The 20475-nt window shown below is 37.8% G+C and overlaps 4 protein-coding genes across 4 annotated transcripts; 3 read left to right on the top strand and 1 right to left on the bottom strand.

The window, feature by feature from the left end:
- The first annotated feature begins 2 nt into the window (after window positions 1-2).
- On the top strand, window positions 3-1395 carry LOC136264995 (heparan-sulfate 6-O-sulfotransferase 1-A-like). The gene has a single exon (XM_066059758.1). It carries the CDS (start codon window positions 92-94, stop codon window positions 1298-1300), a length of 1209 nt encoding a protein of 402 aa, XP_065915830.1. The 5' UTR covers window positions 3-91; the 3' UTR covers window positions 1301-1395.
- On the bottom strand, window positions 1348-11239 carry LOC136264996 (tyrosine-protein kinase Fes/Fps-like). Its single transcript, XM_066059759.1, has 12 exons — window positions 11143-11239; window positions 11054-11084; window positions 10235-10328; window positions 9202-9341; window positions 8912-9039; window positions 8340-8392; window positions 8151-8288; window positions 8015-8098; window positions 7362-7417; window positions 1876-2005; window positions 1689-1826; window positions 1348-1641 (listed from the first exon to the last, which is right to left on the bottom strand). Exons 1-12 carry the CDS (start codon window positions 11197-11199, stop codon window positions 1506-1508), a joined length of 1185 nt encoding a protein of 394 aa, XP_065915831.1. The 5' UTR covers window positions 11200-11239; the 3' UTR covers window positions 1348-1505.
- On the top strand, window positions 1911-7367 carry LOC136264992 (oxysterol-binding protein-related protein 9-like). The gene is made up of 17 exons (XM_066059755.1): window positions 1911-2362; window positions 2484-2534; window positions 2799-2877; window positions 2930-2994; window positions 3078-3339; window positions 3925-3969; window positions 4032-4105; window positions 4162-4329; window positions 4390-4494; window positions 4705-4789; window positions 4841-4951; window positions 5052-5212; window positions 5267-5389; window positions 5445-5536; window positions 5584-5653; window positions 5703-5768; window positions 7042-7367. Exons 1-17 carry the CDS (start codon window positions 2225-2227, stop codon window positions 7120-7122), a joined length of 1776 nt encoding a protein of 591 aa, XP_065915827.1. The 5' UTR covers window positions 1911-2224; the 3' UTR covers window positions 7123-7367.
- LOC136264998 (magnesium-dependent phosphatase 1-like) lies at window positions 11222-19457 on the top strand. Its single transcript, XM_066059761.1, has 6 exons — window positions 11222-11362; window positions 11422-11482; window positions 18449-18559; window positions 18767-18874; window positions 18928-19013; window positions 19292-19457. Exons 1-6 carry the CDS (start codon window positions 11281-11283, stop codon window positions 19384-19386), a joined length of 543 nt encoding a protein of 180 aa, XP_065915833.1. The 5' UTR covers window positions 11222-11280; the 3' UTR covers window positions 19387-19457.
- The last annotated feature ends 1018 nt before the right edge of the window (window positions 19458-20475 follow it).

The raw sequence follows: 20475 nt of genomic DNA, 5'->3' as shown, positions 1-20475 counted from the left end.
CTTACTAAATTTTGTACTGCGCGTTAACTAAGAGTTGATTAAAACGAAGTTGTATTGAAAAAGATTTGAGATTCATGATCGTGTTATAAGTATGATTAATACTAACCGATTAGTGTACCCTTGTGTAATAGTGATTTTAGTATATCTATATTGGTACACGTACACTCACACGGTATGTCTACCCGGAAATTTACGGAGTCTGCAACTTCCATCTAGTTTTTTGTCAGGACGACAGCTAAACTCAACTACCGTACTCGACACAGAAGAATTTCGTCATGTTGGAAAGGAAATCCAAATGGTTGATACTGGGGGTAAAATTATGACTTGGTTTCACCCTGAGGACTCTGATACAATTGTTTTCCTTCACATGCAGAAAACTGGAGGAAGTTATTTTCTTAAGAAGTTATATACTTTAGATGTGGGCACACCCTGCCAGCTACGGTCAAAGCGTAGGCTAATGGGTAAGGAATCTACATTTTGTCCACGTCCTGGAGACTCACCATACAAAGATACATGGATCTTCTCCACACTGACATTTGGTTGGGTGTGTGGATTACACCCAACTTGGACTGAATATAATGGTTGTGTTCCAACCTTCATGGACCGACAGTTTGGTGCAAGGAAGCGACGGTACATGTATATTACAATCCTACGGCACCCAGTAGCAAGATTTGCTAGTGAGTATCTTCACGCGAGACGTGGTGCTACCTGGTTTTATAAACACAAGTGTCGTAATAGTGTAATGAGCCCTGATAAAGTACCACCTTGTTATAAGGGGTACTATGATGGTGAATCTTGGCCAGACCTGACTTTTGAAAAATTCATTTCTTGTCCGTACAATCAAGGTTTTAATCGGCAGACAATGATGCTTGCTGATTTGACTCTTATTGGTTGCTATAGAAACATGCGCAGTCTCACTAAGTCTCATAAAGACACTTTACTTGCAAGTGCCAAGTTAAATTTGTTGAGAAAATTCAGTAGTTTTGCTATAAACGAGTATCTATCGGAATCACAGATTTTACTAGAGTACCAGTTTGGGAGAAAATTTTTAGATCTCTTTGAGGGAAAAGACAACGAAAGAATGAAAAGCGGGGACCTAGTTGCATATATTTTCAAGAATAGAGAACTTTATGACAAAGTAGTGGAATTAAACCAACTGGACATGGAATTGTATAAATATGCATTAGAACTATTTTCTTCAAGACTGGCAACGCTTGGCGTCACACTGGACGTCAATAAATTACAAAATGAAATCAATGAATCACCAATAGATGAACAAAGTGTACAAGAACAGTTGTAACTTTGTATCATTCACAGAGATGTTTATATATTTTTCAATGACCTAAATCACAAGTTTAACTTTCATGAATATTGAATGGTTACATATTGACTATCTATATTTAAAAGGTCCAAGCGATATATGTGATAGTGTCAAATGGTCTGTTAGTCAGTGGAGGTGTTTGGTGTGGTGTGTTCTTGTTTGTGTGTGTGTGTGCATGCGTACGTTAAATGTGTGGAGGTTTTTGTGTAACTCTTCGTTCTTCCGTCACGGCAAGGTACTTGTCTAATTCTTTGCAAACTTCAGTCATCGTTGGTCGTTGGCTGGGATCTCTATCCCAACAAGTTTCAATCAACTCAAACCTAAGCAGAACACATGATTATTTGCATGCAATGTGTTGTATCCTTACAATTGTGGAGGGCACTGTTTGGGGTGAAGTAACCTGCGATCTTTTTCAGTGACAGCCGCCACTACTTGACTACTGTTTAGCTCCATATAAGGCATTACACAATATGTCATGACTTCCCAAAATAAAATTCCATATGACCTGTAAAGATTCAGTAGTTATAAATAACACAAGAAGTTGGACTCCTTACCAAACGTTTGATTCAAAGTTGTGTGTGGAGTAAAGTAATGATTCTGGGGACAGCCATCGGACAGGCACATTTGGACTCCCTCTGTAGGTAGTGTAGTCCTTCTTAAACAGGTCTGGTCCTATGCCATAATCTGTAAAAGGAAATAAAAGATTTTGGAATAATGCACACTCATCCGGAATAGATTAACTAGGGGATTACATAATTATGATTCCAGAACAGGAATTACGAGATTACAAAATTCCGGAAATTATAAATAGCCTAGCTAGCGCAATTACATTCTTTAGTCCTAAGCTATAAAAGGCGAAGAAGGGTGGGTGCGCCATAAAGCAAAAAAGAAGCGGCCTAAAACATGGCGACACAGCAATCAGCTTCGTCTTCAACTTCACAAAACCTGGAGGGATCGCTATCGTATTGGACTACGGTCGTGAACAAGTGGCAGAATCGTTGGTATGTGTTGAAAGAAGATGGACACCTTTATTACTACGCCGTAAGTAACTATACGAAGCAATATTGTAGTTTCTTGCTGACGTTTAACCGCAAGAGACTACCTAGTTGTATTCCTTTAATGCTAGCAGATTGCTAATGATCGTTTTGTATTTCTCGTGTAGTCGAAAGAAAAGATGAAGCGAGCAGTCCACAAAGGTCGCATAAGATTGAAAGTGAGTCGACCATTGCTTGTTTTAGACGGGAAACAATGAATGGGCCCGGGAGTATTGTAAATATTTCACGGTATGTGTTTTTGTATCATTATGCAACACCAGATCAAACCGCTTGAGAATGTACATCAAACGATTTGAGTTTTGTTGGACAAATTCTTTTACTGTTTCTATCAGGTGTACAATATGTTTGTGATGTTATGACCCACATGTAATATATTGATTCAAGTGTCAATTAGCTCTTATCTTCACATCTTGTTTTGCCAGCGTGCCATCTTAGGCCCTGAAGAACCAGATAAAATCTCTTTCACAATTGTACTAGAGAAAAAGACCTACAAATTTCAAGGTAAGAACTAGAATTTAAAGGGAAAGAATATCCTTTATCACTCCTTTTGTAGCTTCTAACGAAGAAGAAAAAGACAAATGGACCAAAAGTCTTAGAGAAGCAATCCAACAGTTAGCTGTAAGTTTTCAATGTCAAGTCATGATGTCTGACATGATAAAATGGCTTGCTGTATGTTACCGTACATTATTGTGTCATTTCAGAGGTGGGGAGATCACAAGAACCCTAATCTTTCCCATACTGATTCTTTGTCAGAAGAAGAAGAGTACACATCAGAAGGAGAGGATGATGAAGGCGACACACTTTCAGATATTCCTAGTGGACTGTCAGAAGAAGTTGTACCCAAAGCAACACCTCTTACAAGCATTAGTAGTGATGATACATCAGCTTTATCTAGTCTAGGAGGAGCAACTTGTTCACTACAAAAATTCTCTTTCAACGATGGAGCTCTGAACGATCCAGATGGTATGGTATTACAATAATGCTCGATTAGCTATGGGTAATGTCTAATTTATGAGGACCAATGGAATTTATGAAATGTTTGTTGGAGGATAACAACATAATCTGTGTTGACTATTGGTTGTCAAGTTTCTAGAACACACATGAAGCCTGGCTTCATAGCTTTGTTACAGAGATTGGCTTCTTTTAATGGCCTCTGATTTAGTGGACACTTGTAACCACACTTGACCCAGGTAGGGACGTGTTTATAATGTCTGACGATAACCTACACTGCGCATTGCAATGTTTTTGTAGTAGAATTATTATTATTATTATTTGAAAGAAACAATGCTGGAGTTGCCATGTTCTTTTGTATCTAGTATAGCAGTGGGGCATGAATAGTAAATAGTCCAACCATTTAGAATATAAGTCGACATTACATTCCCTTGCCCACTAGCATAGCACACATAATGTAGACCTCTGTGTGTCACATGGTCTATGACCAGCCAGCCAATAACTAAATAAGGTGTTGGTCATTCTTTGTGCTAACTTTGTAACCATAAATACATTGTTCCATGTATGGATTTGTTAAAGGTCGTGTTGTTTTTATAGATGTAGAGTTGGATCAAGAAGTGATGGATCTGCAGACAGATGGTGGTGAGAGTTTGTTAAGCAGTAATTTGACCCTTTGAAATGTTAACATGTTGTTTGTGATCTAGATGATTTGCAGAATCATAGGAGTGTCATCTTGCATGTATTGTCACAGTTAAGATTGGGAATGGACTTAACCAGGGTATGTCTCATTCATACACACACAGTGCACACAGAATCTTGTATTTTTGTTTGTAGGTATCATTGCCCACTTTTATTCTTGAAAAAAGATCTCACTTAGAAATGTATGCCGACCTTTTCTCTCATCCTGAACTATTTCTGGCCATCAATGATGCGCGCACACCTGAGGCACGCATGGTAGCTGCTGTTAAGTTTTACCTTACCACATTTCATGCAGGCAGAAACGTAAGCCATCTCATTGTCACCATATCTAGCTGTCTATGTCATGATGTGTGTAACCTGTAGACGGACATAGCTAAGAAGCCATATAATCCTGTCCTTGGTGAGAAATTTCAGTGTTACATCGATGCACCAGGAACAAGCCGAACCAGACTAGACCAGTTATCAGAGGTGAGTAATGTGTGTGTGCTGTGTGTGTGCTATGTACTTTGTATGGTAATAAAATGTGATGTCAACTTTATCCTTGAGCATTTTATGGCATCCCTTTATACATCACTAAACACTTCCTATCACTTCAATGGTTTTGTTTGCTGAAAATTCAAGTGTGATACCCATAGGCTGTATGTTAACAGGATGAGCATTAATGTGGTGTTCCCTTAGTCTATATTGAAGAGTGGGCCATTACCTTGGGCAGGATACCAGTCCATTCAGTTTATAGCTGAACAGGTGTCTCACCATCCACCAAGTATGTTCTCTATTGTCGTCATGTCACAGTGACCATGTGTTTATGTTTCAGTATCGGCATTGTATGCTGAATGTCCAGCGAAGGGTATGTATGCATTTGGTTCTATTCAGAGCAAGTCACGTTTTCTGGGATTATCAGTTGGTATACAAAATATTGGTCAAAGTAAGTAGTAGTAGTAACGTGTGTGTGTGTGTGTGTGTGTGCATGTGTAAACTGGTACCCCTATCTTCATTTCGTTGCTGCATCAATTAATCCATTACAGTAAGAATAGTACTAATGGGACACAATGAAGAATATATTGCAACACTACCATCAGCTTATGGTCGTTCCATTCTCACCGTTCCTTGGGTAGAGCTAGGTGGAAAATGTGTCATTGATTGTCCACAAACTGGATATACCGCACACATTGAGTTTCATTGCAAGGTGAGCTAAATCACTACAACAAGTTGCTCCATCATTTGATGGCTTTTGTTTCAGCCTCGATATGGTGGTAAGAGACATCGTGTTACAACTGATATTCGACGGGTAAAGGAGAAAAAACCAGTCTTAAGAATTGAAGGAGACTGGAATGGAGTCTTATATACTAAAAATCCTGACAAGGTATATATACCTCCATCATTAGACAATACTCAGTTTTGATGATGGTATTGTACAGACACAAGAACTATTTGCTGATACATCACAACTACAACTAACCAAAAAGAAACTGAAGAAGCTTGATGTACAAGAAAGCAATGAATCAAGAAGGTCAGGTTACACAGCTATGACGTTCCCAATTTTACATCTACGTACAGAGTGTGGTGTAATGTAACTAAAGAACTAAAGGCAAGCAACGAGAGAGGAGCATCAGATGCCAAACATGCTGTAAGTGTTAAGTGATGATTTGAATGTCAATTATGTACGTGATCATCAGGTTGAAGAGAGACAGAGAGCAATTGCTAAGGACCGCAAGGAGAAAGGTGAAGAATGGCTATCACAGGTAATGAAAGTTACGTGTTTATGGTTTAGCACCTCATAATACTAAACAATAATTGAGGTAGTGAGCGATATAATTTTTGTTAAACTATCACACATCCTTTTATACATAGTTCACCATTCCATTTCCCTAAGCATTTGAAGTATCATCCTAGCACCAAGTGTAACACATTGGAGATTTTTCTTGAGAATACACAAATACAAGAACTCATACCAAAGCTTGTATGCACACAAGGAACGTGTTAATGTGCTATAATGGTATATCTCATTACCACATTCATTAAACTATACAGTGGCCAAGCCTACACATTATATACACCCTAGTAACCATAATTTGAAGAGGTTTAGTCAAATCAATGTTTAGTCACACTTGACTATGCTTCATTTGAATGCTAATAACCAAAACACAAAGGCTAACAGGAAAACAAACTTTAACAAGCATGAACATTCAAATCATCAGGTGCCTAAAATCTATGTATCTATGTTTTGATAAAGCCAATTTGTATTCAGTGATTGTGAAACTGTTGAGTAGCTAGTCAAAAATTGTGACCTGTTGAGCAAAAACCAGCTGTTTTCACACATCCCTCAAATTCCATTTTATTGCTTCTCTGTTATCTATAGTAACAAAGGAGTAGACAGCCAAAGTTTCAGCCTTTTGTGAGGAATAGTTTTGGAGTTATAGCACTAGACAGTTGGAACAAGAATAAACTCAATTTGTACAGTAACAATACAGAAAATACGCTTATTTTATCGATCATCACTCAACTGAAACATGCTACGAAGATGGGGTTTGTTCCATGAACTGGCACATCAATCAAGGTATATTATTTTCCCTGTACGTCTCCGTGTGGACAAAGAAGAAGCCTATTTCAACAATTAAATAACAATGTTAAACTTTATTTCTACCGCATCGTAAATAAGCGGCCACCGTAATTCACACACCATATGCTGTACAAACACGAAACAAAGATTTTCTTACTCCCAATGAACAGGAGAATCTGGTGGTACGTAGGTTTTACTGATTTGAACTTTGTTTCAGTACATAACGAAGCAATTGAAACGTGTGTAAAAATTTTATGTAGCACGTGTATTTTTACCTAGTACATTTTTTATAATTATGCAAAAATAGCCAGTTTTTGCTCAGCTGGTCACAAATACAGGCTGACTGGTGAGTAGCTACTATCTTGCATCATCATATAAATATTTTCTGTAGTCTTAATTATTTAGTAGTTAGTATGATAACTTTGCTGCAAATTTAGTTCATGTTTTCGCTGTAGATATTTCATCTTGAGGGTGACCAGTGGATTTATAACCGACCTCTTAACAAGAGAGTGGCAGAAATCAAAGATGGCCAATGATATTTCATTACGGACAGATAATTAATATAAATTTTTTTATGGTTGTGTTTCCTCCTAATTTATTATCACATTGTTGTCTCAGTGTATTTTTGTTTGCTCTTCTTATTTTTGTTGTTAATTTTTGTTGGAACAATAATTATTTTTGTGTAAACGTTTCCCGTTATATTACAAGCCTATGGCTGTCACACTGATGTAATTTATTTGATGTATGTATTTGTATTTAATTAAACAAAACTTACCTGTAATCTTTACAACTAATTTCTGAGTGACCATACAGTTTCTGGCTGCCACGTCACTACAAGAGACAACAAGCATTAAAAATTAGAAGAAGTTATTTTGTACTTGTGCATGTAAACACATTCTATATAGTCTTTGATCTTTAAAAGTGCTAGACATACAGGCTCCAGTCTCCTACACGTACGTACTAGAAGACCTGTGGCTACAGGTTGCAATACTACAAGGAGCAATGAATTGGGTTTTGTGAAGGAGTTTCTGATTCATGTATAATAATAATATTATGGTGTGTATGCATTGCTCGGACTTCCTATAGCTGGAAAGAAATTAAAGACTGTAAATTAGATCAACTAGAGAAGAGAACATTTGTTATGTAACTATAGAGTGCTCTGTATTCATTGGGAAACTGATCTAGCTTCTTTGAGTTTATCACAAATATATTCATAGCACCATGTTTGAAGTCAACCGGATGTCCAATGGATTCATTCTTATTAAACAACTAATCAGTTTTGTGCCTATTTCCGGATTTCAAGGGCTTCTTAATGGTGCATACCATATTGTGTCAGTGAGATTAATTTACAGCATTTCAAGTGATTGAGTGCGTACATAACAAATATCATCTTCCCATTTTTGACATGTCAGAGATGTGAATCATTACCTGTGCACATGATCCACAGAGTGAAGGTACTCCAAACCACAAGCAACATCAAATGCCATTTGTACAAGGTCTCTTGATCCAATTCTGTAAATATTTGAAGTTGATTAGGTACAGTTTTAACAGTGTTAACTCTCACCGATTATCATCAGCTTTGCTGACTTTTGCTAGGAACGTTTTCAAGTCCCCATTCATAGGTAGTTCCAATATTAGTTGATATGGGAAAGCTTGTGACACTACTCCATACATTCTCCCAACACGAGGATGCTGGAAACCTCTGTAGTGATACAAGAGATTAGTTTTCGTCTTGTATACTTGGGAAACTTACTTGAGTAATTCAACTTCATATCGGAAGGTATTGAAATCTCCTCCCTCAAACATCTAATGAAATATTAACTCAGGTAAACTGTGTACAACAATCTGAGAACATAGAGCGTATACAACTATAAGAGTAACAGCTATGTGCAGTAAAAATGGTCTTGGATTGCATGAAATTGCAAAGAGGTCTTAACTTATACTAGCTAACTGCTGGGTTTTGGAAGATCCAGTTGTGATCTCCAGTCGATTAGCACAAACACGGGAAAAGGGCGTGTGAGGATGAAACTACCTCCACCCTTCAACTTTTTAAAACACGGCCTAGTTTTCAGACAAACAACACCAATGATTTTGTGGTACTAATTTCAGAGTTCCTATTCGGTACACTTGTGGAAATACATGGAATACAATTTTAGGTCACAGGTTGTCATAGAGTGAGAAATTTACACATATATAGCTATACAGTTGCTAAAGCATACGGCTTTGCTCCATATATTATGAGAAATCCGCACACAAAATTGAAATTTAGTAGCCACTTGACATACCAATGAACAGTTCAGCTGTGAATGCTACAGTGTCTCTCACCTTGACTAACGCTCGTGCAAACTGTCCATTTGGTAGAGTAATTTCTGCATCAAATAGACCACCGTATGCTCCTCTGCCTAGCCTAGCAGAAATCCTAACGTTGGCCGCAGGTATTTCCCACATGTGGTCTGCAACAACACATCAATGATAAGTAATAGTGAAACAGGATCACTTCCTAAACCAGCTATAGGTTTCTAGGTGAGTAACTGTGTATGGCTACAGGTATGTATTACCCAAATATATACACTATGTCATGACATACAATAGTATACAATAGGAACTGAACATACTGGAAGATACAAAGCTAGTTTGAGATAATCCTGACATCAAGATGTTCTCAGTTCCAACACTGGTTAAATCATCTTCATCTTCTTCCACTAAACGCTCTCTGTCTCCCTCTCCAGGAGGGTGTAAGCTCCAATGACAGAACCTGACAGTGAATGTGTTAAACACTTTATTACCCACTGATGCATTGTAGTATTTCAAAATGTTTCATCAGTACTTTAAGGCACTAAGCTCCACATTATTCATACAGAGTGTTCAGAATGTAGACCTTATTAGTTTACTGGGAGGATAGCTACAATTATCAGCTATGTGGGAATGACAACTTCTAATATGGAAGACTTTTAAATATTTTCCTCAAAGAGGTTGTTGTAATCTTTTGCAGTGGTTCTATCTACACAGAGGACATCTGTATTGTAAGTAATTATATTACAATGTGTGTACGTGTGCATGAATATGTTTGTCTGTCTGTGTATTCAACAGTGTGCTGAGTGTATGCAGTGTTTGATGTCTGTGTATCAGTGTCTGCATGTGCAGTGTGCATACACACATGTATATAAATGGGTAGTGAAGTGACGTTGACACTTGGCCAGTTGCACCTGGCACATTTAACATAGCTATGGGTAGATTAGCTAATGTGAGTAAAGTTCTTGATCAAATGAGCAAGCACAACTGGGAATCTTGTGCCCCAATTTCTGGACTACACAACACACACAAACACACGTACCAATGTATATATGCACAAAAAGGAAACCCTTCATCTACCACAATGTCACACCTATTCAGTGAAAGAATGGGCTACTTGTGCACTATTTATGATCCGCAAGTGGTATGGAGCAGTTGTGGTGTGTGCGTATGCATGATATGGTATAATGTGTGTCTGCCTGTCAGTCTGTGCCCTTGTGTGTGTGTCTGTGTGTATACACGTGTGTGCAGTGTGTGTGTGTGCGTATGTATGTGTGTGCGTGTGCGTGTGTGGGTGCATGAGTGTGTGAAGTGTGTTTATTTAGTGAGGTAGATGTGAGCCTGAATATCTCATACCTGCGGCCGAGGCAATAGCAAAAGATTATTCCACATATCACTAGTACTGCACCAAGGCCAGCTCCAATTCCAACTGCCATCCACACCACCCAATCTGCAAGAGAGGAACAGACACACAATAATGTAAAAAAAATTAAGTCTTTGCGGCATTGATCATGAAACACTGAAATAAAACGTGTGCAGAATTTCTTCTTAGTTTGTACAACAGGTTACATTATTTACATGTTTATAAACCACCGGTGAAACGGCCAGTCGACCACTCTAGGGAGAGACAAGGTGGTAATGCACTTGTCAATTTCATGTCCCACCCCCCACTCCCCTAGAGGGGGGGGGGGGGGGGATACAGGGGATTTGACAAATCGTGGTGTCAAATTCCCCACTACTGGGGCAAAATCGGCTATCAAATCCCCACCCCCGTAGTAGGGGATTTGACAACACCCAAGGATGACTAAGCGCATATTTCATGCACGCGACTAGTAATAAACCTGCCCAGTAGCTAGTAAAATTATAGAAGTGCGATTTTATTGTTTAGAAATGCAACTACCGAAAATCGGTCAGTGAATTGGACAACTGTCAATTTCCCCAGGGGTGGGGACAAGAAGCAATGTCAAATCCGCACCTGGGGTGTGGGGACGCCCGGGAGTGGGGGGGGGGGGAAATTGACAAGTACATAAGTAACCCCTCCTATTAAGCTATTTATATAAACGCTAACCAAATGTTTCACACTTTACTGTACCTACAACCAAAGGAAACCCTTCACTATTAAACAATACACTGACATCGTGAGCAGTGAATTTATAGCAACCAAAGATAGCTTACTTTCGTTGTTGTCTTCACCATCGTCCTGCGCCTGCACGTAAAATAAGTTTATTAAAACCAATAAACAGTATGACTTGTATCTCCCTCACATGTGCTCCAATCGCTAGTGATAGTTGTAACAAGAGGACGATCGCAATGGCCATCATCGGCTGCCACACCCACCTAGTTGAATAACCGAAACCCACAATCACATCTTACAGTTATACTTCGAGATCGCTGAAGGAGAAATGGCTAGCCAAAGCGCAAGCAAGTTAAAGGAATTCTTGAACTCTTTAAAGAGAATACCAAAGTTGTTTGTGTTTGATGTTGGTAAGTAGATAATTTTACTATTTAAACCCATTTCTAGATTATGTTTTAAATTTCTGTAGATTTCACCCTGTGGCCTTTACATGTTGACTGCTACGTCACTCCTCCCTTCAAATCAAACGGGTGAGGCGCAACAGCAACACAGAGTTACTATATACTCCTAGATTAAGTGTTACGGTAGATGTTCTCTTTGGGGTGCCATTTATTGTGTAGAGATTATAAGGCCACTCCTAGAAAATTCATTATTTCCCTCCCGCATGCAGATTCTCTTCCCACATGGTCATTCGTTATTGCTGTCAACTGAACATTTTATTCATTATTTATCCTGTGATTGCATAGTAGTAACTAGTTTAGCATTCAGAAAGCCCATTTAGCTAGCTTTTCACTGTTCAGTTTAAATATTTCTAACTACTGTATTCTTACCTGTAAGTTAGTTATGAATTTCGAAAATTAGTGGAAATATCTATAATGAATAACGGATAATGAACCGCCCACCCGCATGTATTTTTAAGGTCAATGAAATGGGAAACAAGGAATTTTTTGGAGTTGCCTAAGCGATAATATAATCTCTTAGAAAGGGATCTGAAGGATGAGACTATATCACACTATTGCAAATACACACAATGTGTTCATGCATACAAAAAAACCGTAGCAATTCTCAGGTGATTCAAAGAAGGTGCAAATGGTGGACCCCTATCTCTGTGAATTTACTGAGGAATCCACAATAAGTAAAATAATTGTTAGAGATTTATAGTAAAGATTGCTACAAAACACTGTTGTCAAATGATTTTGTCGCTAATTATTTAGACAAGCAGAAACTTACTGAACTTTAGGTCAATTTTTGAGATTTAAGACTTACAGATATACATGAGATTTAGGCTTCATAGCTGACCCCTCAGAATTTACGTAATTTTCTAGAACATTCTATGTGTGTTCTATTAGAAGTCTTTCTAGAGTATTATAAAATGCGGCAATTAAAACCTGGGTGGAAAAAAGTTGTGAAATCAAAGGTCAATTTTTCATAACAAGATCTTCACTACGTTGTCACCCTTGTATTCTCATAAGTTTGCTCAGTGTGGGGTATGATGTACATTGTATGCAAAACCAAAGAGGTCTTGTTACCACTGTGTATTACCCTTTGATACTGCAGATTTTCCTTAGGCAGGTCTATGAAAATTATATGGTAATTGAGTGAGATGAACAGCTGGCAACAGTAGTGAAGAGTTAGAAGTTATGTGGAGGTCCCTGACTTAAACTCTGTACATTTTTGAACACATTTTTTTTGCTACCCAGTGATTGTTCTATTAGGTTATTTTGATCCCTCAATTTAATGCCAAGTTGCTTCTTTTAAACCACGGAGCTATGATCGTTAACCATACACAGACTGATTTTTTAAAAGTGGTTTACCCTACAAACATGACAATAAATTACACAAATAATCGTTCATAACTCTGTCACATCCATACCAGACTTGGTATGTGAATTCATCTCAATACATCCTTCATTTTTGCCAAATTTCACAGCAATTGAGTTATGCATTTGTGTTTTATACTGCTGGGTTTTGAAAGATGAAGAAAATTTAGGCCCCCGCAAGAAATTAAGCCTAACTTTTGAGGGCTCATATTTCAGGAATGGATAAGATGATTTTGCATAACTTCATATCTGAAGAGCTGAAGATAGCAAGCAGCTATAATGCAAAAATTGTGTGCTTTCAAGAAGGAGCCATGTAGCTATACATGCGTGAAGACTGCATTCTGTCAATATATACACGGTGTGGTATACCGGCACATGACACACTATGTTTGTCTTGATGATGACACTCAATCAACATGTAATTGTAGATGACTATGATTAGGAGTGAACTTTTCTTTTGTAGTTCACTGTAAATGGTGTCATTCAGTGCATATGAGAGGATCACAGTGTAACTGCTGATCACCCAGATTAACCGGGTCACATTTTATTTGAGTCATGTGAATCTGACCCGTTTTATAGGATATCTGGGTATAATATCACATATGGTGATGTGGAAGTGTATTAATGCATCATAATCTAGTTCCAGTTCTGTGCCCAGTATTTGTTACTGTCTGTAGGCATACGTGGAATGACACCCATTGATGTACTGTATTACAGTACATAGTATGCAGAAATCCATTGCTGTTTGCAGGTCTGCATTGAGCCATGCCCACTAATCTATTGCTATTATTTGGTGTGCAGATCAATATGCAAGTATAAATACAAGGTTACTGTACAAGTCATAGTCTAGTCTTGCAGAAAGTCAGCTTCTTTCACGTAGCTGTCACAATAAACACTGTATCAAGGTTCGTGGTGATGATATACGATGATATATTGCTTACGAAATAAAAATACTATTAATGTAACTGCCTCACAAATACAAGAAATATGAAGCTATATGCAGTGCTTATAGCTTAGGAGTTGTTTATGAGATGGGTACAATACAAGCCATAGCAAAACTTGTAATATGAATCAAGACACACAGTAGTGTATCATGTGGCCAAGAAAGCTAGCGCACCACACCATGATTATATTGACAGGAAGAAAGAAAACAGCTTTGTCATGCATACATAGTTCCATGGCCCCTTCTCCAAAGCACAACATTTTTGCATTATAGCTGTCCGCCAGATAGGGTAGGCCACTCATCAAATTTGATTAAATTCGCAACAGCCATTTGCGAGATATGGGCGTTAAAAGTTTCATTTTAATTTCTGCTTGTGCCGTATAGGGGGTGCTTGGATTTTTCTTTTTGCATATTTTGCAAAAATTGCTATAAAACGCAAATGTGTAACTCAATTGCCTCGATCTTTGGCACAAATGAAGAGCATGTAACAGTGGATTCGCATACCAAGCTTGCTGTGAATCTGAGGAATATCCTAGGAGTTATGAGCGTTTATTCATGTAAAAAAAGATCAGACTTCTTTCACGGCTACAGGGTAAACCAAGTATAGAAATAACTTGAAAATTGGTGTGTAGATAGGCTGATCATCTTAGCAGTGTCTTTTGATAGTTTGAATAGCAATAGAGTTACAACAACAAAGTTATAAAGCAAAATACAAACAAATGCAAAATCACAGGATTGAGATACTCTAATAGAGCAGTCACCATGGGGTTAAAAAAGGTGTACAAAAATTGTTGGAAAAAACCTTACCAGCGTTTGAACCAGGGACCTCCATACCTAACACCTGCATCCTTAACCACTGAACTACTACTGTCTTGGCTGATCACCTCACTTAATTTCTGCATTATAAATACAATTTCTAGTTGAAAGCTGCTTATAATCAAACATTAGTAATTTCATAGATCTACCAATAGAAGTACTAGACTGTTCTGGAACATTCTACGTATGTTCTATTAGAAGTCCTCAAAAAAAACAAAAAAACGTGCACTCTATTAAAGTATTACAATAATGTTATCAAATATTGAATTAAATCATGCAATGAAATACATTTATAAGTCTGTCTTCAATAATCATCATTGTATCTACATAGAAAAGAAGAAATGTGAGTAAAAACAAACCTCAACGTCAGCCATAGGCTGGTTTTGGGACCTTATAAAGCACAAAAGAAGTGAAATCCACACAAAACAGTGAAAAAATGATGCGGCCTTAAAAAGTCTTAAAGGTGGTGGCCGAGAAATGGCTGCAATGATGTCAATGCTAAAAAAATTAATAATAGCTGTAGCATTGACATCATTGCAGCCATTTCTCGGCCATCACCTTTAAGACTTTTTAAGGCCGCATCATTTTTTCACAGCTTGGCTGTTTTTATGTGGATACAACTAATGAGCATATAGCATTGTGATAAATGCTTCCATGATATATCATGGTGCACTTTTATTTAAAGTACCGCCCAATCCTACTCTTGCGAGCCACACCCACTTATCAGGAATGTGTCCGTAGGTTGGCATGGAACCCCTACTGATTTAGCAGTAAAGTGTGTTAAAGTTTGTAGGTACAAGGCCGGAGGAGACGGTTCGGTTGGTCAGGCTTGAGCCGGACCAATAATCTGGAGTTGAACCAACTAGCTGACCAGCTCGAACTACATTACTCTCATGCAATCTTTGGACGATCACATCTACATGTAGCTACGTACATTTTACAGATGTTCTTGAAAATGCATGACACGAGTAGTTACCTAGTTTCTCAGCCTAACTAAAGCACAGAACTACACGTATAGTACCCCCAATTACCTTACAGTACAGCATAGCATTCGTATCTATTTGTACAGAAATGATTGTTGGTTCTACATACAGTATCACGTGTGCTGACAGTTGGGATTTATCACGTGTAAGGCAGGTGCCTTCTTTGATTCTAAACCAGCACACTTATATCACAATTCAATCTTCATAAAATAATCATTAGCATTCCTTGGCTTGTCTCTCTTGGCTTCTTTAACTGGGCAAAGGGCTGGCAGTGACAAACCAGATGACTCATTCCGCGGCAAGAAGCTGTACACCCATACATTACATGGTGGCCATCTGGATGAGATGTTGAGTAGAAATCACTCCTCTTCAACTACCCACTCGTCCTGTCGAGATACCGAGCAAACTCTCAGTCTCACCCACATCGCGCCATTTTCGAATACTGATTGGTCTCGTGACTGTCCACCAGTATATTTACGTGATGATCCGTTCACTTCATACAAACCAGTATAGTAGTATACTGTATTTTTGTAGCTGTGTAGCTTGTAGCTGTTTGAATTCACTGTAAAGTAATTATATCCTAGCTAAAGGGGGCCATTCTGCATGGGTTCCCTGTGAAATTTGGGGGGAAAGTTGCAAGTTGCTAGCTAGTTTTACTTTAAAATTTAGCATCAATTTTAAATTTTAAGGAATTTTCAAGCCTTTAAATTGCAAAAATTCTACAGCTCCTGGGGGTTGCACCCCCAGACACCCCTTGAACTTCTAATTGCTAGCTATAACTAAATGAACCATACAGCAAGTTTCATGCTGTGTCCCCTGGGTATGTCAGGTCTACAATTATACATAGTATAGAAAGTCTGAAGAACAACAGATAGGCTTGAGCATATTTATATAGCTAGCTAGCAGTGAAATATCACTAAAATTGCATATCTGAGTGTCTAATTTTCAAAAATTTCCTGTGGGGGCATACCCCCAGACCCCCCTAGAATGCTCGTGCTTTGCACTTCGCAGAGTGTGCTTCGCACAGCTCCTCTCTCATTGGCATGTATATAGTAGCAATTTCAATATTATAGTTAATGGCCTGACCTACTCAATTTTCCCTCCTCCGGCCCTGAGGTACCACAAATGTGTTTTGCTGTCACTTCATCATTAGTTATAAAGTTTACTGGTTCAGTTACCATATAGCTATGTATTTACCTATAACTTGATACACTAGTGAAGTGCCCAAAATGTAGTGGAACACTACTATGACTACTATGGTGGTTGAAGGCAGCTTGTACATCTGCAAAGTAGGACCCCATAGCTGTGGAGCAATTAAAGTTTGCATAATTTAATCAGCCACGTAAGTAATCATAAATTTATATCCCTACTTAATTTCCAGGTAGCCATGCTGTCATGATCATATTAAATTGTACACTGAATACTCTATTAGAGTGTTTTAGAAATTATGTACCTTTTTAGTGCCTTTTAATTGTCATATAATTTTGAATGGTATTCCCTCCCATCTTTCTGCAGTGAAGAATCTTAAGGTTCGTCACATTAATACACGTGTGCCAAAGTTTTTTTTTTAATTTTTTCTGTTTGTGCAAATGTTTTGACATTCTTTACTGCTAGTCCCAGCATGTTCATTCTAACATTCAGCTTTCATTTACTTGATTAAGATAGCTTGTGTGACAATGAGATGGTGTGTGCAAAGTTTTTACAAACAAAATAGACCTTTGTGATATATCCTATTGTAGGGTTGTAGGAAGGTGATTATATTTCATTTGCTTTGGGTTTGATGAGGGACACAATCTTGTATTATGCACTCATACTACATTCACATGATCTCTCTACACAGCAGGGGCGGAGAAATAGGGGGCAGAGGGGGCAACTGCCCCCCCCCCCCCACTTTTACAAGTAGAGGAGCAGTACCCCCTCACTTTTCCAATGCCCAATTGCTAAAGTAAAACAACTGTTGTAGTCATTACTTTGCCTTGATCACTAGAATTTGTGCTAAAGGTTGTGCAAGAATGGAATACTGCATGAATCAGTGCTGGGAGTCCACGAGATCGAGATACTACTAGAAGTCACCTAACTACTCTAATAGAACATTCAGTAGAATTATATGAGTTGGTTCTGCTATGCAATTAATTCAATCTGTCTCCATTAACACATTATATCTATATGTAATCAAGAGCATGAGTCTGTCTGAAATGCCTTCATTTACTGCTGTATTTATGGTATCTTAATGATGGTCATTGTTATAATATTATAGGAGTATAACGCATGTACCACTGAAAATACTCTCAGTTTCCATCTCAAAGCATTCAAATCCCAAAATTTTCATGTGGGGGCGTGCCCCCAGATCCCCCTAGTATTGTCAAGCTTTGCATGTTGGTATATCTCAGTAGCTTTGCACACTAAGATACAGTAAATGATTTTATATCACTGTAACTTACAGCCACCCCACATGACTTGCCCCCCCACACACACACTTTTGAGTACTGTTCTCCGCCCCTGCTACACAGTACCAGATCAAGCCACATGTTTAGATTAACTAAAGTGTTCTGTAATACAGACACCTACAAGTACTCCTTCTCAATGCCATCATCAAGATCATGAAACTCTTTGCCACGCCACATCGTCAGATGCACCACAGCAGAATCTTTCAAATTATCAATTACTATGGGCTTCATAGTTAGCTATATCTGTGTATGATTAATTTTTCATTGCATTGATAAAGTAGCACACACGTACAATCTTGTTGTTAGCTATGTTCACCTATTCAACTATCATCAGAAAGCAGTAAGTCTCACAAAAAAAGTTAGCAGATATAGGACACAACCAACTACAAAATTTCTACCTTAGAACATTGGTACATGATATACGTACACCTTCAGAAGACTAGATACTGTACATGTATAATATTAGTGTATTTCTGTTTGTATTCAGTTGTGGTGGAGCTACAGATGTTTACGGTAAGCGAGCAGTCTTGTTCCCTGATGTTAAAGATATCCTCAGTGATATCCGGCAGTGTGGGATAAAGATGGCTGCTGCATCAAGGTCAGCATTTGTATTTTACTTGTGATTATTTAATAACCACATCATTGTAGCCGTAAATGTTGCCCTCAGATAGGTTGTATAAATACTAGCTACTACACAAGTGTATTGTTAACCAAGGGCTTCTCTATTTGTTGATAGTTATAGTAGCTGCAGCATTTAACTCAGTATCCTACCTCCCATTGACCATTTGTCATCTTCTCTTTGTAGCACTACAGATCCTCAAGCTTCTCGTGAACTACAAAAGGTGCTGGGGATTTATGACATGTTTGATTTCAGTGAAATCTACCCCAAACGAAAAACCAATCACTTTGAAAAGTACGACAGTTGTATTGATATTATCAAAATTAGAAGTTGTATATTTTCTCAAGATTAAAACAGAAAAGTAAAGTTGAATATGAAGATATGATTTTCTTTGATGATGAATCATGGAATATTTCAACTGTGTCCCCACTTGGTAAGTTTAACCACAAACTACAGTGGAATCTCTATGGAAACTCTGTAAGCAAAGTGACTGCTCTATTAGAATAGTTAAGTCAAAATATTTTGACTTTAAGAAGTAGTTGGGAGGTGGCTTGTTGTCTAAACACATCAATCACAATTTGAGGGGTGGTCTCTCTATACAGGTGGCTGCTAAAACAGATACATTAGATTATTGTCCATACAACCACAGTGGCACCATTTGTTAACTCCCTGATGTATTCACAGTGCTCACTCTGTGACTGTCTCTTATAGGAGTGACTTGTGTTCACATTACTGATAATGTCAGAGGATTAGACTGGGAAACACTCAAGACTGGACTAAAGGAGTTTGCCAATGGATCATCTTAATAATGTTATTTATAGACAATAATAATTGTATTATTTATTTCCTAATATTTTATCAGAGAAACTCTGTGTCACCCCATTTTATAATATTTTTTTCTTGCTCAGTGAAGAAGCAATGTATAGTAGATCCTTCTACTAGCAATGTTGTAATTGTTTTCATCGTGATTACATGTTTTTTCCTGAAATAAGTCTACAGAGGGTTGTGGAAAACAACTTAAACATGTTGTAACATTCTGAGCATTATATTAGAATACATTTGGAATGACAGTGGCCATAATAGCAGATGATCACTAAGACCATCTGACATCACTGAAATTTGTCAGAATATAATACATTACCACTGATAAATGTGTACCTTAATTTGTACAGTGAAACATTGTATGGTGTATAGCAATCACTTAATAGTTGCATGTACCCTCTGTGTCTGTACCGTATCATCATATGATCCACTGCTGCAAGTATGATAGTTGCAATACTAGTTGTGCATGTGGTTTACTGACTACACTTCTTTTTTTTTGTATATCTAGATATAGCTTTATGGATATCATTTCCAGTGACTATACACTATATTATCCTAATAAAACATCCACATATCCATGGTAAGCACCTCAGTGGAAACCCTCAATAGAGCAACTCCCTTTGTGAACGCCTTGACAATCAGCCATTGTTCCATTAAATAATATTAATTTTTGCATGTATAATAATATTAAGACATCTCCTTGACAACTATAGCCATGATATACCTACCACTCATGAGCCTTTAATTGAATATTAATTTGTAACTTGTATACACATAGATCATCATGCTGTATTATTAAGCAATCTGAGTTATCTATTGTTAAAAACTTTTGGTTGGTGAGTACACAGTCCTGCAAGTACACTGAATTTCATTATTAAACTTATTTTCCTTACATGATATAAAATACTTCTTAGCAACTAAATAAAATGGTCAGTAAATAAAGAATATATGGTATCAGTGAGTGACAGCTACCACTCTGGGAACTTGCTCAAACTTTAGGATCAGATGATCCATAACCAACTGTGATCGTAGCTAATAGTTTAGAACAAGACAACTGTCATGGCTATCTGAAC

This window comes from Dysidea avara, chromosome 8, assembly GCF_963678975.1.
Source record: "Dysidea avara chromosome 8, odDysAvar1.4, whole genome shotgun sequence".
Lineage (NCBI taxonomy): Eukaryota > Metazoa > Porifera > Demospongiae > Dictyoceratida > Dysideidae > Dysidea > Dysidea avara.
Note: the sequence above shows the minus strand (reverse complement) of the source record. Positions and strands in the feature narration are given on the sequence as shown.